Here is a 15,140-nt window from a genome sequence, read left to right on the forward strand (position 1 = left end):
CCCTTTAGGTACTAGAAGGCTGCTAAAAGGTCTCCCTGGAGCCTTCTCTTTTCCGGGCTCAGTCACCCCAACTCTCTCAGCCTGGCTTCATACAGAGATGCTCCAGCCCTCTGGTCATCTTCATAGCCTTCTTCTGGATTTGTTCCAGGAGTTCCATGTCCTTCCTCTGCTGGGAGCTCTAGAACTGGACACGGGACTTCGGGTGGAGTCTCATGAGAGTGGAATAGAGGGGAAGAATCATCTCCCTCAATCTTCATGCTTCTTTTGATGCAGCCCAGGCCTCTTAAGGTTGTCAACATGCATGCCTACATGCAAACACAAGAAGGAAATGGGTTAAGTCATTTACATCCAGTGCATTCAGCCTGTGACTAGCCAGTAACTTCACTGCTTTTTTAGAACTGTGCTTGATGTGATGGGGAGGAGCTTTCTGTGCATCAAAACTATAGTTAAGATGTGGTCCTCTGAGATGTCTTGTCCACATGGATTCCACATATGCCCCAGGAATGTATGTCTGGATTCTAAGAGATGCAGCCACTGAAGTCCAGCATTCACTAAGCACGTCTTGCTTCCTGTTGCAAGAAAAAGAGTGTAACCTATATTTAAGAGCAAGTGTAACATATACTTAAGAGTAAGAATCTCAGGAGTAACTTTCTGATCAGCACAGGCTGAAGGCAGGAAACACAGCACAGTCTTGAAGAACCACAGCTACTGTAAGGTAAATACCCATTTTTTTTTTTTTTATTCTTTTCTTCCCCTGACTATACACAGAACTTCAATTTTGGGGGTTTGCAAAGTTGATGAAGGCTGCCTAAAGATGATAGATGCTACTCTGCCACAGAGAGTTTACATATGGCCCACAAGGCTAAACAGAAAATTGCTCTTTTTTCCATTCTTGCTGTAGGAACATGTGCCAGACAGGCTGTGAAGGAATAAACGTGGGCAGAGCAAGCTCCAACCCACTCGAGAAGATCTTTTCTGGCTTGAGTAGTCCAGAGGCTTTGTTACTCATTCAGTAAACACCATGAAGGGAGTAATGAAATACATTTGAACAACTGTTTCTAGTCACAATAAAAAGTCAGTATCGCAACATTCAACAAACAAGATTTTACTTTACTCAGAGAGGGACGTGGTTTGGGGAACGAAACATGAAGCTGAATTAAACAGTGAATGAAGCCAGAGACCACCTACACCAGAAACTTTGGGTAATGCCAGAGAGTAGTCTTGTTTTGATAAGTTTCATCTGTATTTTGCTTAACAATATGTTTCCATAAAACCTGGGGTATCAGAAAAGAAGTTTTTACCAAAAATAATACAGAACATAAATTCACAATCAGTTGTTTCTAACATAAGTTCCATTATTTCACACAGATACATGACCATGAAGTCACACCAACAGTGAAGACATGCCTTGGAAATCAGAGAGTTGTAAATACAATAGCAAGTGATGCCGCCCATGCAGAATCTTGCTTGTGCTTTGTCCCCACCTGAACTACAAGCATCTGGTTTCAGTATGATTTAGGACACCAAGAGTGATCTGATACCACCTTGCTCTGCCGTAAGCTCTTGCTTTCCACCTCGAAAGGCTAAGTCATTAACCCTTCACATTAGACTCACATGGTTTTTACATTGATTGTATTGAGGAAGCAGATGGCTTACCTTACTCCACCAGCACATACAACTCTATGGCTTCTTGTGTCAGTCATATGAGTGAGGCTATGACCATGCTTTCATACCCAGGCTTTTAGAAGCATGCTGTTACTACCAAACATTTAATGACTTTTAAGGATTTCAGTGCTGGAACTCTTGTCCTGGCATTTCATCTTGCAGATGCACCAAGCACAGCACATCTGGAACTGATCGAGCCTTCTGGTGTGGCACAGATTTGCTGTTCCTGTCTCACAGCCATGCTGGAGTGCTGAGAGCACAATAGACATTAGGCTCAGTGCTTAGTTTCATGTCCACAGGCAGTAGGAGACCCCTCATGTAGTAGGTAATCTCATCTCCAGCCATGGCGTTCTGCAACAGCAATTTACCAGACTAGCAAAATATTTTCACAGATTTTGATCTGTTTATTGTAACTGGGTACGTGTGCTCATCCTTCAGTGAAGGTTAACATTTTGTTTTATATAAAATTCTTGTAAAACTGAAGCTGCTGCCTAAAAGCACAAGGATCAATGGCTCTTCCATTTGCATAGTAATGTGGGACTGTTGCTGTAGAATTATTTTTCATTGGCACAAAAGAATATAAATACTTTTATGTCAAATTTTCCACATGGCCATCAGTGCAACTAACAGCAACATAAAAGACAGTGGGAATCAGCACTGTGACAATATTGTGACAATAAAAATAATTTTCCAGTACTTCAGTGGTTATATAGTCACAAAAGGACTAGGCAATAGAAAGCTTGATTGTAAATTTAAACTTTAACAAAAGTCTTCCTTCACAGTCTAGTGATTTTAAAAAAGGGTATAAATATTTCAGTTATATCTTAGTAAGTTATTCAGTGTGAAGGTGATATTTTAATAATAAATTAAATTTATTAATAAACATTAAGAAAATTAATGTTCCTATTTCCTTTACACTGCAAAGGAAGTGTGTTGAATGCCAACCCTGTTGTTAGTTATTTGAATATCAGAAGCATAAAGACAACTTGAAACTATGATTTGTCTTTTGCATACACGCTTCTACCTTTGCTAATAAAAAAGAGAAATAGGTAAAAACCAAGTACATCAGTGTTAAAGATTTTCAGTATTTCCATGAGGATTGTGCAAACTTCTCTTAGGGAGCGTGTATTCTCTGCTGGGTTAAAACTGGCTACGTGGAAGGGCCCAAAGTGAGTCAAATCCAGTTGGTGACCAGTCATTAGTGGTGTTCCCCAGGACTCAATTTTGGGGCCAGTCCTGTTCAATATCTATACCAATGATCTAGATGAGGGGATTGAGTGCTTCCTCTCTAAGTCTGCGGATGACACTGAGTTGGGTGGGAGTGCTGGCCTGCTTGAGGGTAGGAATGCTCTGCAGAGGGACCTGGGCAGGCTGGACCAGTGGGCCAAGGTCATTAAAATGAGTTTTAACAAGGCCAACTCCCAGGTCCTGTACTTTGGTCAACAACAACCCCACGCAATCCAACAGGTCTGGGGAGAGGAGGCTGTAAAGCTGCCTGGCAGAAAAGGACTTGGGGGTGCTGACTGACAGCTGGCTGAATACAGGCCAGCAGTGTGCTCAGGTGAGAAAGCCAACAGCATCCTGACTTGTGTCAGCAATCACGGAATCACAGAATGTCAGGGATTGGAAGTGAGCTCTGAAGATCATATAGTCCATCATCCCTGCCAGAGCAGGACCAAAACTAGGGCAGGTCACTCAGAAATGCATCCAGATGGGTCTTAAAAATCTACAGAGAATAAGAAATTCTTCCTCGTGTTGAGGCAGAACTTCCTGTGCTTTACCTTGAATCCGCTGCCCTTCATCTTATCACAGGAGACAAGTGATAAGAGGTTGTCCTTTCCTTCTTGATGCACAGCCATCATATATTTACACACATTATTAGATCTTCTCTCAGTCTTCTCCTCTCCAGACTAAAAAGCCTCAGGTCTCAGCCTTTCTTCGTAAGGCAGGTGTAACAGTACTTTAATAATACTTGTAGCTCTCCTTCCTACTGCCAACTAAAACCCGGTCCCATAAATCCCACAGAAACAGTGTGGCCAGCAGTAGGAGAGAAGTGATCCTGCCCCTGCATGGAGCACTGATAAGGACACAGCTCAAGTACTGTGTTCAGTTTTGGACCCCTCACTACAAGACAGACATTGAGTTGCTGGAGTGAGTTCAGAGAAGGGCAACCAAGTTAGTGAAGGGTCTGGACAATAAGTCCTATCACAAGAGTCTGAGGTAATTGAGAATGTTTAGTTTGGAGGAGGCTGAGAGGTGACCTTATTGTTCTCTACAAGTACCTGAAAGGAGGCAGTAGAGAGGTGAGTGCTGGCCTCTTCTCTCAAGTGAACAATGATAGGACAAGAGGAAATGGTCTGAAGTTGCACCAGGAGAGGTCTAGACCAGATATTAGGAAGAATTCTTTATTGAGAGAGTAGTTAGGCATTGGAACAGACTGCCCAGTGAGGTGGTAGAATCACCATCCCTGGAAGTATTTAAAAATCATACAGCTAAGGCACTTCAGGCCATGCTCTGGTGGACAGGATGATACAGACATTGACACATTTTATATTTATTTAATGGACAGGAGGTGTTGACAGTTGGACACAGTGATCTTAGAGGTGAGATTTCTGTGACTGTGAGACCTTTGGAGAAATCAACCCATGTTAAAAAGTCACAGCACACATTTTATGCCACAGTATAAAATCAGTACACAGCAGTACATACCTTTGTGACACTGTTTTCTTAGTTCCCACGCAAACTAATGTGGCTATTAAAACACTGACAAAATTTTTCTAAAACTACCTAAATATGCCAAATTATAACTGTGCCCTTTCCAAATCTCTGCTATTGCCAATTTGAAACCAGGAACTATTTTTAAAAGTACTTCTTTCCAAAGGTGGAAAGAAGACCTGTGACTTGTCTACATCGAGTTTGGTTTCTCATCATTCTATCTCTATCCACTCTGCTCCTCTAGTCTTGACTAACTTTATAAACTCTGTCATCAAGTCATTGCATGGCAGTTCTCTTCTTCAGATGCCTAACAAATAAGTACAGGTCTCTGTACTGATCCACATTCAGTCCACAATGGTTTTGCAGAGCTTTTTGCAAAATTGCACTACACAGAACCCTTCCTCCTCCTATTTTGACTTAGTCATGTAAGCCTGCAATCCTCATGATAAATGCTATAGGCATACAATGGTTATGAGCTGCTGGAGTACAGGGTGAACTCAATTTACATTATAGTATAGCAGTATCAAACACTGCACCATTAAATGCAATGATACACTTAAATATGCTGGCACCAGACCAATAAAGCTTTTATTTTATTTTTATTTATATTTTATTTTATTTTTTTACATTTTAAATGTACTACTACCCTCTCTTTGGAAGAAGATTCCCCTGAAACATGCCATGGTCCACAGGTCCATCTGTGGCTCTTGTGAGGCTAACACTATTCTCTCATGACTGAGTTTTCATGAGGCTGGGTAGTGAAATTTCATAAAGAACTCTTTAACCCAATTCTGCCTCTGACCTCAGCACAAATTTCTAAAAAAGTACATTTGTAAATTTTAGAGAAAGTTCTCTTGATTTCGCTGTCTTTCTCACAGGATTACATCTTTTACTCCACACATTTTCTAAAGTAATTCTAGACTTGATGCTGAACTGAAAATCCTGAGCTCCTGGCTAAACTGAACAGCAGGTGAAACAGGAGCAGATGAAGCACATGTAATTTCCCACTGAAATATCTCAGACTTAACCAGCAGGATGGCACAGGTGGCAGAAGGGAAATTCAGGGAAATCCACTGCCTGTTTTCTTTGGAGTGACTATGAACAGAGAGGGTATCAAGCACAGCAGTCACAGTAGGTTGTAGAGATGGATATTTGTATCCATATGACACACTGAATCTCTTCACAAATACTTGGTGCAGATACAAAATTACACTGAGTTTGAAAATGTGATAGACAGAGGCAGTTAAGTTCTCTCTTCACCACCCTGAGTATTTTGATTTGTAAGCCTTTGATTTTATTCTGGTTATCCATGAATCCCCATACCACAATAGGATGTGTTGTCTATCTGTAACAAGATCACATGCACAGATAAGGATGTTGTTGAGAAGATTACAAATCTTTCTGCTAGATTCTGGTTACCTTGCTTATACCTCAGTTTCTTGCAATGGTCAACAGACCTCATTTGGATCATCTTATGCTTTTGTGGGATTTGTACATTGTGGTTGCTTCCACCCTCCCTCCTCGACTATCCAGACAAGCTCAGTTCTGGTCCCACTGGAAATATCTGGCTTCATGCACATTTTTAAATGCAAGCACCTTCATTGTTCTACTTGGATTTTCCACAAAAAAAAGTTTTCATTTCAAACCAAAATAATCCAGAAGATAAAAGTAACAAAACGTCTGTCCTAGGAAACAAAAATCTTTGCAACTACTTGCAGTTTCTACTGAAATCCTACCAGTCTTCTTATTTCTTGATAGATGGGGGCAGCCACTTCTTTTGCTTTCTCTGCTCCATCCTCTAAAACCTTTATCAAATGGAATTTGTCTTCCTGGAGTTTTTTAATTTCATTCCTGATAGGTGCAAATTTTTGAATAACTGACTCTGCTACCATCATTTTGTAGTGAGCAGTATCAAGACCAATAGACTGGTGCAGCACTTCTTGTATGCTAAGCCCCGTTACTGCAGCATGAATGGACACAAGGTTGGAGACACCAGGACGAGTGGCTGGGTCATAAGTCACCTCAGAGGTAAAGTCAGTCACAGCTTTGCGGAATTTCAGTACTATTTCGTCAGGGCTGTCTGCTATGTTTACAGTAGCTAACTTCTGTGGGTCTGACTTGGACATCTTCACTGTTGGATCTCTGAGGGATTTTATTTTCTTTGTTGTACCTTAAAAAAAAACAGACAACAAGAAAAAAAACACGAAGGGAATAATTATGAAGACATGTAGAGAATAGTTTCTTACAAAAATTGCTAAGATTTTGTGGCAGCATGACAAATTTCTCTGTTTATCCTTGCTTGGAAGAGTTTGCACTCACAGAATTAGTCCTTTAGTCTTTTGAGGCCCTCTTTAGTCCTCATAATCTCTCTGTCCTTCTAAGCCACTTTTCTCCTCCCATAAACAAAATGAAAATCCTCTCCATTTGCCCCTTACTCTCCCAGCAGAAACTTCTGGAACACTTCCTAATATTTTCTGTGGCTACATGCTGATTTGCCACAAAGCCTCTCTTCTCCCTTGTAATTTTGGCACTGGGGACAAACTACCTAGCATGCAGACTTTATATTACTGAAAGGTTCTGTAACAGTGGAGAAACATGTTAAAGAATCCCAGAATAGTTAACTGCATTGCCTTACTTTAGGAAACTCTCCCACCTGAAATCTCTTTTTAATTCTCCTAAATATCAATAAAGACAGTTATTAGAATTTCCCTAAGTGACCACTAACCAGCTCTGTTGGAGTGAAGGTACTGTTCAGATAAAAGACGTGGGTATTGTACAAACTAGTAAGATACATGTATCTACATGAAATGGAATAGTAGCATTAGGAGAGTATTGCAAAGTACTGTCATCAAAGTACAGCATCAACCCAAGCTGTTTGAATCTTTCACCAGGAAGTACACAGAGTACCACTGATTTAAGAAGTACTTTCACCAATTGTTTTTAGACACCTAATACAGCCAAATGAAATACCTGCATTTCCCTCATAGACGGCCTCTGCATTTAGTGAAAGGATGGGTATTTTTTCAGGGTACAGATCAGACTGCCCCAGGAAGTCCTCAGTTCTGAATCACCTCTTGGAAGGGTCTGTAAATTTGAAGAAGTCCAGGTAATCTGCCTACAGCTAGTGAGTCTGAACAGGACCCTAACTCCTCCATTCATCTAGGATATTTCAACAGTTTGCATATCCATATGCACTTAGAAAGGTATGCTTTCCATGAGGAAACTGAGAAGTTGTTTTTTGGTTTTGTTTTCTCCGAATTGAGCTTTTTATTTCCTGGAAAACAGTATCACCTGCATCACAGACTACACTCAACTCCTCATTACAGTACTTAGCATTTAATTGTTTATTAGAAACTGTAGAGCTTGCAATAGTAAGTACTTTCTAAGCTCCACTCTGGGTCTAAAAAACATTTTTGTCAATGAAGCTTGAAAACTGAGAAAGGATTATTACTGTCTGCCTTTTCTAAGGTGAGAGCTCCTTGCCCTTTCGGGGGAAAGGTCTGAGCTGTGCATTCCTCTACATTACTTGCAACAAAGATGCAACGCTTCTTCCTTGCCCAGTTCTTCACATTTCTTAACAAACGTGCCATTTGTGGCATCTGACTCCTCCTCACCTCCCTGGCCTATGACCTTATAGCTCAAAAATGGCAGAGAAGATTTTCCTTATAAGTCTCCCTGAGTCTAAGATCAAAAATGGTAAGTATAAGCTCTGAACAGACCCTTAATGAAATATCCAAGCATATATTAATCACACTTAGAACATGTTTCAGCACTACATTAATAAACCTATAAGCTATTTAGCATACTTAGTCATACTGAAGACATCTAAGAATTCTTTTTGCTAGAGACCTTTTTTTTTTGTTCCTCATATATCTTCTGAACTAGCAACATGGAGCAGAGATTCTACTCTTAAAAGATGCAGTACTTAAAGTGCAAGGCTGACTGGCAGAAGCAAAGTGCATCTGGCCCCCTGGACTAGAATACCATATGTCACATACATTCCTCTACCAGGGATTTGTAAAGCCTTATGTCTGTCTTGGGAGTTCAATTTCACAGCCTCTAGTCTCTTGTAATTTTTAAAATTTCTACTCCCTTAGCATAAGTTTGCTCCCTGAAACTGTTTTCACAATATTTAAATCCATCTTCAACTTCATAGTACAACTGAGTAAAAAAAACCCAAAACAAAACCAAACAAGACCAGCTCACTTAAAATGGCTTTGGGCACAGGAAAGAATTCTCCATATTTCTTGTTGAAATGTTGTGCTATATCTTGGGCTAGTTCCAGGTGCAGGACTTGATCTTCTCCAACAGGAACATGTGTTGACCTTTTAATAAAAGACAGATACAGGAAACTCAGAAAAGCTCTCTGGTTCTGCTGAAATGTTACTCAAGACTGTCACAGCTTCTGCCATGAGTGAGAGCCAGACTGAGCAAAATACTCAGTCCTAGCCAGATAGGTGCTGTGGGAACAAGATCCCAAGCTGACTGTATTCCAGGATGAGTCTGCTTTTTGTGCTGAAGCACATTTCCAAGGGCGAAAAAAAAAAGCCTTTCACAAAAACATATATGGTAAAGATACTAATAAGTGCAAATCATTAAACTCAGCTTAATAAAAGGTTTTTGTAGAATCTCCTGCTTTCTCTTCAGAGATCAAAGAGCACATGTAACAGTATGTTAACAAAGCAAGAAAGATCTGCAAGGCATAAAGTGCAGGCAACTTGCCTTGTCAAGTCTCAGGAAAACACAACTGTTGTTGAGAAGTTACTACTGTGGACTTATCAAGGGATGGAAAGGAGAGAGTAGCTCTTCCTCATAGGTCACCATCACATAATACCATGTGGGCCAGGGCCTCTACTGCCACAAGGATTATCATTCATAGATTAGAACTGTTAGGATCAAAGGATCATTTGATCTTCTCTATTGAACTCAATTGCTTGAATGCAGTTCTGTAGTTGGAAACACAATCTGCATCAGAGAACATGAAGAGGTAAAGAATCCATTGCTTCCCCTGGTGATTCTTTCCCACAGTTAATCTTACTTGCTAAAAATGTACAAATCTTTCAGATGAGGCAGACCTGAAGTCTTGCCAGCTTTTGATTACTCTCTCCTCCCCCAGCAGATTTTTTTTTCTAAGGCTTGTGGGATTTCAGATCTGAATCCTGGATATGTTCCAGTGTAAGAAAATTCACTATCTGCATCTTCTAAGTTTCCTGAAAATTTCACTTCAGCACACTACTTCTGCCTTCTGATTGCAAATTACTGGGCTAATGTCCAGGAATCAATTTCTCCACCTTTATTCCCCACCAAATAGCCAGCAAGGCAACCTCAAAACAGTTACAGTAGCCAACAGGAAATCACAGTGACCTACATCTAAAAGAAAGACAACCAGTTACCATAATCAATATACTTTAAAGAGGTAAAAAGAAATGTTTCCATATGCCAAAATGGTTCCATATTCACAAAGTTTGCCACTAAACAGAAAACATGCTGTCTTTATCAATGTCTCTGCAGGATTCTTTGCCTTTTTCCTTGCTGTTTAATCTTTCTTTCTTTATGCTATTTCTATTCCTTTCTGTCATGTATTTACCTTCTGTCATTCTCCTGTCTATTTGATTCCTGGTTCACCTGAATTAATACTGTCTCTCCCCTTCCATCAGCTCTTAATTCTTCTTTATGATGGCCAGTCCACTCCTGTATCTCCATTTATCCCTATTTTTTTTTCCTATATGATGTTTTTATATTAAAACATTTCTTATTAAAGATTTTATGTCAAATTTCTTCAAAGAGATACTGTTCCTCTTTCATCACATGGCAGCAAACAAACCACAGGATTCACTGAAGAATGATGAATCACATGATCTTATTAGGGATAGGAAAAGACATATATGGTTGAGCCCAATCAAAATAAGGTCATACCTCATGAAGATGTTGAAATTTCACACCTAAACACTTCTAGACAAATGGGACTACCTGCTTAGAAGACTTTAATATTCAAATTCATTTTGACTTCTGCTTCCTTCCCATTATTTTTGGTAAAAATTCAAGTGAAGTAGAAGTATCATCTACTAGTCTTTTAATATTAGTTTTTTCCCCTACTAATGATCAGTTAGGATTAAATTTCTCTAGAACAATTATTTGGGTTGACAATTTACTAATCTGTCCTCCTAAAGTCCCTGCCCTCATAGTTCCATATTACTTCTCTGTCCCAGCAAACATTCACCACTCCAGAGGAATTCCACAAAGTAGGTACACTCAAAAAATAAAAATAATTAATACATAGTGTGCTATCTCTGACATTCACTTACTGAGACATTTTAAAACATATTATGAAATATAACCAGACACAACAATTCATTTCAAGCTCTATCAGCTAGGCTACAAACTTAGTCATGCTGAGCCACCGGTCCACCATTAGGGCATATTTCCACTGCAGTACATAGTACACTACAGAGAAAACTGAAGTAGCCCAGGTACCACAAGGTGCAGTAAATGACTTACTTTTTGATCAGTATCAACAGGTCTGTACAGAATCCCACACTAATACTGTTATAATATAGCCAGCTCAAGTATCTCTACACTGAGCTGCATAACATAAATCTACTACTTAAAAAAAACTATGTGTATATCTGTGTGGAACATGCATTTGGTATAATTAAGCACTAATATGTTAGAATTCCCAAAGAATTGTTTTGAAGTGATCAGCTTGTTCTCTTTGGAGCATTGTCAGCTGCTTTCCAATCAGGCTAGTTTTCAACCAGCCACTAGAGAAGTAAAAAGCTGTGATCCATTTCCAATCTTCTGATCTAATCACACCCAGCTCCCCCACTTCCTAAACTAGCAGGTTGACCTGGTGAACATTCATTCTAATGCAGATGAACAAAGATTGCCCATGGGCTCACATTCTGCCTCTTACTTGTAGAGCAAAATATCTGCTGCTTGAAGCACAGGGTAAGTCAACAAACCAACAGTTCCTTCGTTATTCTGGCTGGCACGCTTCATCTGTTTGCAAAAGAAAAAAAGAGCAGAATCACCTTTTGGCTAATGATGTGAAAGTCTGTGATTTTAATTAATTATAATTCTGAGTAATTTGCATAACTTATTGTGTAACTCTAGAGAAGAGTCGCATGTAAAATCTGTTCCTTCTGAAGATATACATCCTATTTATTGTCATATTGTATGAATTTTCCTACACTGTTCAGATACTGTAGTGAGGAGAAAACATAAGCTTGTATTTTCTTTCTGTTTGCAATCTTAATAATGAAAATTATTACAAATCTGGAACAACCAGACTGGACTATTACACTTATTATTGATAAACTATTTTTAAAATAGCATTTTCAGCAATAATTTTTTGAAATGCTTTACAATAGAGATATAAAAATGCATTAATATACATAAATATGTTCCACAGAATTGAGATCAAGACACAGTGATCACACACAGTCACCAGAATACTCAGTGACAACTAGGAGGAGAACCAGAAATACAAAGGCAGAGTTCCACATTCTCTCCATTATCCACACTGTGTCTCATAATCCACCTTCTGTTCTGAATTCCTTTACTGCTTTAGATGGAATATTTAAACCAAGATAGTCAGGGTACAAATACTCATTCTGTTCTAGCAATGGCTTATTTGCTTTTTGATTTTAAAAATAGTTAAATACACTAAAGCCCTTAAAATCATAATTATTTAATTAAGATTATTCAAATACCTTTAGATTTTTCTCACTTGCTCATACCCTGCCTTCTGTCTAAATCTCTAAGTGTTGAGGGTTTAGGGGACCTAATTTGCAAAGCCTAGCACCCGTAACACCTATCTGTAGATTTGGAAAGTCAATCCAGTCAAGGTTGGATTAAACAGCTTAACTTTAGAACCTCAGGTTTGAAAAGGTTGGCTTTAATCTATGCCATGCGTTAACGCTGGTTGCTGTATTTAAGTTTTACTGTTTTTATTTAATTAAGAAGAAAAACAGGAAAAAAGAAAACATCTGGAGGTATTTAAGGCTGGTCTGAACTCTGCAAGCCAAACTACTCTTCAGATTTCTTTTTTCCTTTTTTTTTTTTTTTTTTTTTTTTTTTTTAATACTTTCCTGTCTTTTGATTTTTCTGTTCACTAAATGCTAAAATAAAGTACAAGGAAATTTAACAACTCAACTGATGCAGTACTAAGATTAAGAAGACGAGCATCTGAAACTTGTAAAGGCAAACATTTAAGGTATATTAACTTTATCACTCAGCACATTTTTAATATTTGTACTTTTCTATACTGCTCTTTCAACATAGGCTTCTTCTTTTGCACTCTCCTCCTGCTACAAAGCAGCCGCTCTTCACAGTGGAAGAAGAATGTCTGTGGAAACTCCTTAATCAGCAAGGCTCAAGGCTTCCACTGCAATATCTTGTAATTGTTTTGCAGCATTAAACGAGCATTGAAATTAAGCATTCCAGCAAAATCAGTTTAACACCACCAAACAAACCTCCTGCTTAGTACAGTTTCTGCAAATCTCCACCAAAAATATTATCTTGCAGCTACCAGAAAGAAAATATTCACTGATAGCTCCAGACCTGGAAAGATACATGTTCTTCCTCCTACCACAATACTAGAGAATTATATAAACCTGAAGCAAGGATAACCAAGATACAAATGGTACTTCACAGATAAGAAGTATTTAAAGGATACCAGTTCTCCTGAATTTCCATACATTTCCTTTGGATTCAGGATACTATCCATACCTTCCACTGGGGCAAACGTAGCAGACGTGGCACATTAGTTAAGCACCCAAGAATCCAGGCAAGTTCTGCATGCTCAGGGACCTGGAATTAGAAAGTCATAATATACTTTAATCTTCTGCAATTACATATATACATATTTTCTAAAAATTAATACAGGTAAATAGTATCAGAAAAATAATTATCTCTGGCTATTATTTTTTCAGTAAGGTGCAGTGACAAATTAATGGAAAGTTTTGGTTACTGCATGGACCGAATGCACTACACTAAAGCAGCACAGCAAGATTCTTGGTCCTAATCACTCATATTCTACACAAGAAAGAAAATGCTTTAATAGTAACAGAGGTAAACTTACATACAAACTAACAAACTGCTGTCCACTGCGCCACAGCCTCCCCACACCTTGAGATAATACATTAATAGTTCAAAACCTCGTTGCCTTTCTGAGGTACAGTACCTGTAAGTTACCAAAGTTTCATTTCTTCTTCATCAGGGCCCTGAATACACTAACTTCCCTTGGCTGCCCTGACCAGCCTCATCTGAATCCTCTGTCCACACCTTCTGCCCATGGCCCCATTTAAGCTCAGGCCAGGTTCCTATAGTCCTTACTAGAGCAACACTCCACTGCAGCACAGCTGGCAGTATCATAACTGCAGGTCCTTCACAGAACCCTGACTTAACAGGCAGGGAACAAGACGAGTTGGACTGCTCCACTAGGCTGTGGCTGCAGAAGGCTACAAGCTGGGCAGAAACAGTCACCTCCCTGACCAGGACAATGCCCTGCAGGATTTACATAGGGCAGAGGTGGTGACAATGACAGCTTGGTGATCGTCAGATTCTTTACTGGACACGAGTGGGAATATAGTTGTTAAAGATGAAGAAAAGGCTGAGGTATTTAACACCTTCTTTACCTCAGTTTTCAGCGGAAAGACAGGTTACCCTGAAGACGGATGGCTTCTGGAGCTCATAGAAAGTGACATGGATCTAAACAGCCCCCCTGTAATCCTGAAGGACACAGTCTGTGACCTACTGCGATGCTTGGATCCCCACAAGTCTATGGGACCAGATGGGATCCACCCAAGGGTAATGAAGGAGCTGGCAGAAGAGCTCGCCAAGCCTCTCGCTATCATCTACCAACAGTCCTGGCTCACTGGGGACATCCCAGATGATTGGAAGTTGGCGAATGTCACGCCAATCCACAAAAAGGGCCGGAAAGAGGACCCAGGAAACTACAGGCCCGTCAGCCTGACCTCAGTGCCTGGCAGGGTCATGAAACAGATCATCCTCAGTGCAATCACACAGCACCTGCAGGATGGGCAAGGGATCAGACCCAGCCAGCACGGTTTTAGGAAGGGCAGGTCATGCCTGACCAACCTGATCTCCTTTTATGATCAGGTGACCAGACTGGTGGATGAGGGGAGGGCTGTGGATGTGGTCTACCTAGACTTCAGCAAAGCCTTTGACACCGTCTCCCACAGCATCCTCCTGAAAAAACTGTCAGCCCGCAGCTTGGACAGGAGCACCCTGTGCTGGGTTAGGAACTGGCTGGAGGGCCGGGCCCAGAGAGTGGTGCTGAACGGGGCTGCATCCAGTTGGCGGCCGGTCACTAGTGGTGTCCCCCAGGGATCAGTGTTGGGCCCAGTTCTGTTCAACATCTTCATTGATGATTTAGATGAGGGGATTGAGTCCATCATCAGCAAATTCGCAGACGACACTAAGCTGGGGGGGAGTGTTGATCAACTAGAAGGCAGGAGGGCTCTGCAGAGGGACCTGGACAGACTGGAGAGTTGGGCTGATTCCAACGGGATGAGGTTTAACACGGCCAAGTGCCGGGTCCTGCACTTTGGCCACAACAACCCCATGCAGCGCTACAGGCTGGGGACAGAGTGGCTGGAGAGCAGCCAGGCAGAAAAGGACCTGGGAGTCTGGATCGACAAGAAGCTGAACATGAGCCAGCAGTGTGCCCAGGTGGCCAAGAAGGCCAATGGCATCCTGGCCTGTATCAAAAACAGTGTCACCAGCAGGTCCAGGGA

General features: G+C 40.4%; 1 protein-coding gene across 1 annotated transcript in view; it reads right to left on the reverse strand.

Annotated features, from left to right (window-relative positions):
• Positions 1 to 5,055: 5,055 nt before the first annotated feature.
• The window catches only part of WARS2 (tryptophanyl tRNA synthetase 2, mitochondrial), a 49,215-nt gene continuing 39,130 nt past the window's right edge, over positions 5,056 to 15,140 (reverse strand). Inside the window, exons 3-6 of the mRNA XM_030457336.1 lie at positions 13,111 to 13,191; positions 11,294 to 11,379; positions 8,587 to 8,705; positions 5,056 to 6,550 (exon numbers count right to left, since the gene is read on the reverse strand). Of these exons, the coding sequence (XP_030313196.1) occupies positions 6,102 to 6,550; positions 8,587 to 8,705; positions 11,294 to 11,379; positions 13,111 to 13,191 (735 nt within the window). The 3' untranslated portion in view covers positions 5,056 to 6,101. The remainder of the gene's footprint in view (positions 6,551 to 8,586; positions 8,706 to 11,293; positions 11,380 to 13,110; positions 13,192 to 15,140) is intronic.

The sequence above is a fragment of the Calypte anna genome, chromosome 1 (assembly GCF_003957555.1).
Source record: "Calypte anna isolate BGI_N300 chromosome 1, bCalAnn1_v1.p, whole genome shotgun sequence".
Classification (NCBI taxonomy): Eukaryota; Metazoa; Chordata; class Aves; order Apodiformes; family Trochilidae; genus Calypte; species Calypte anna.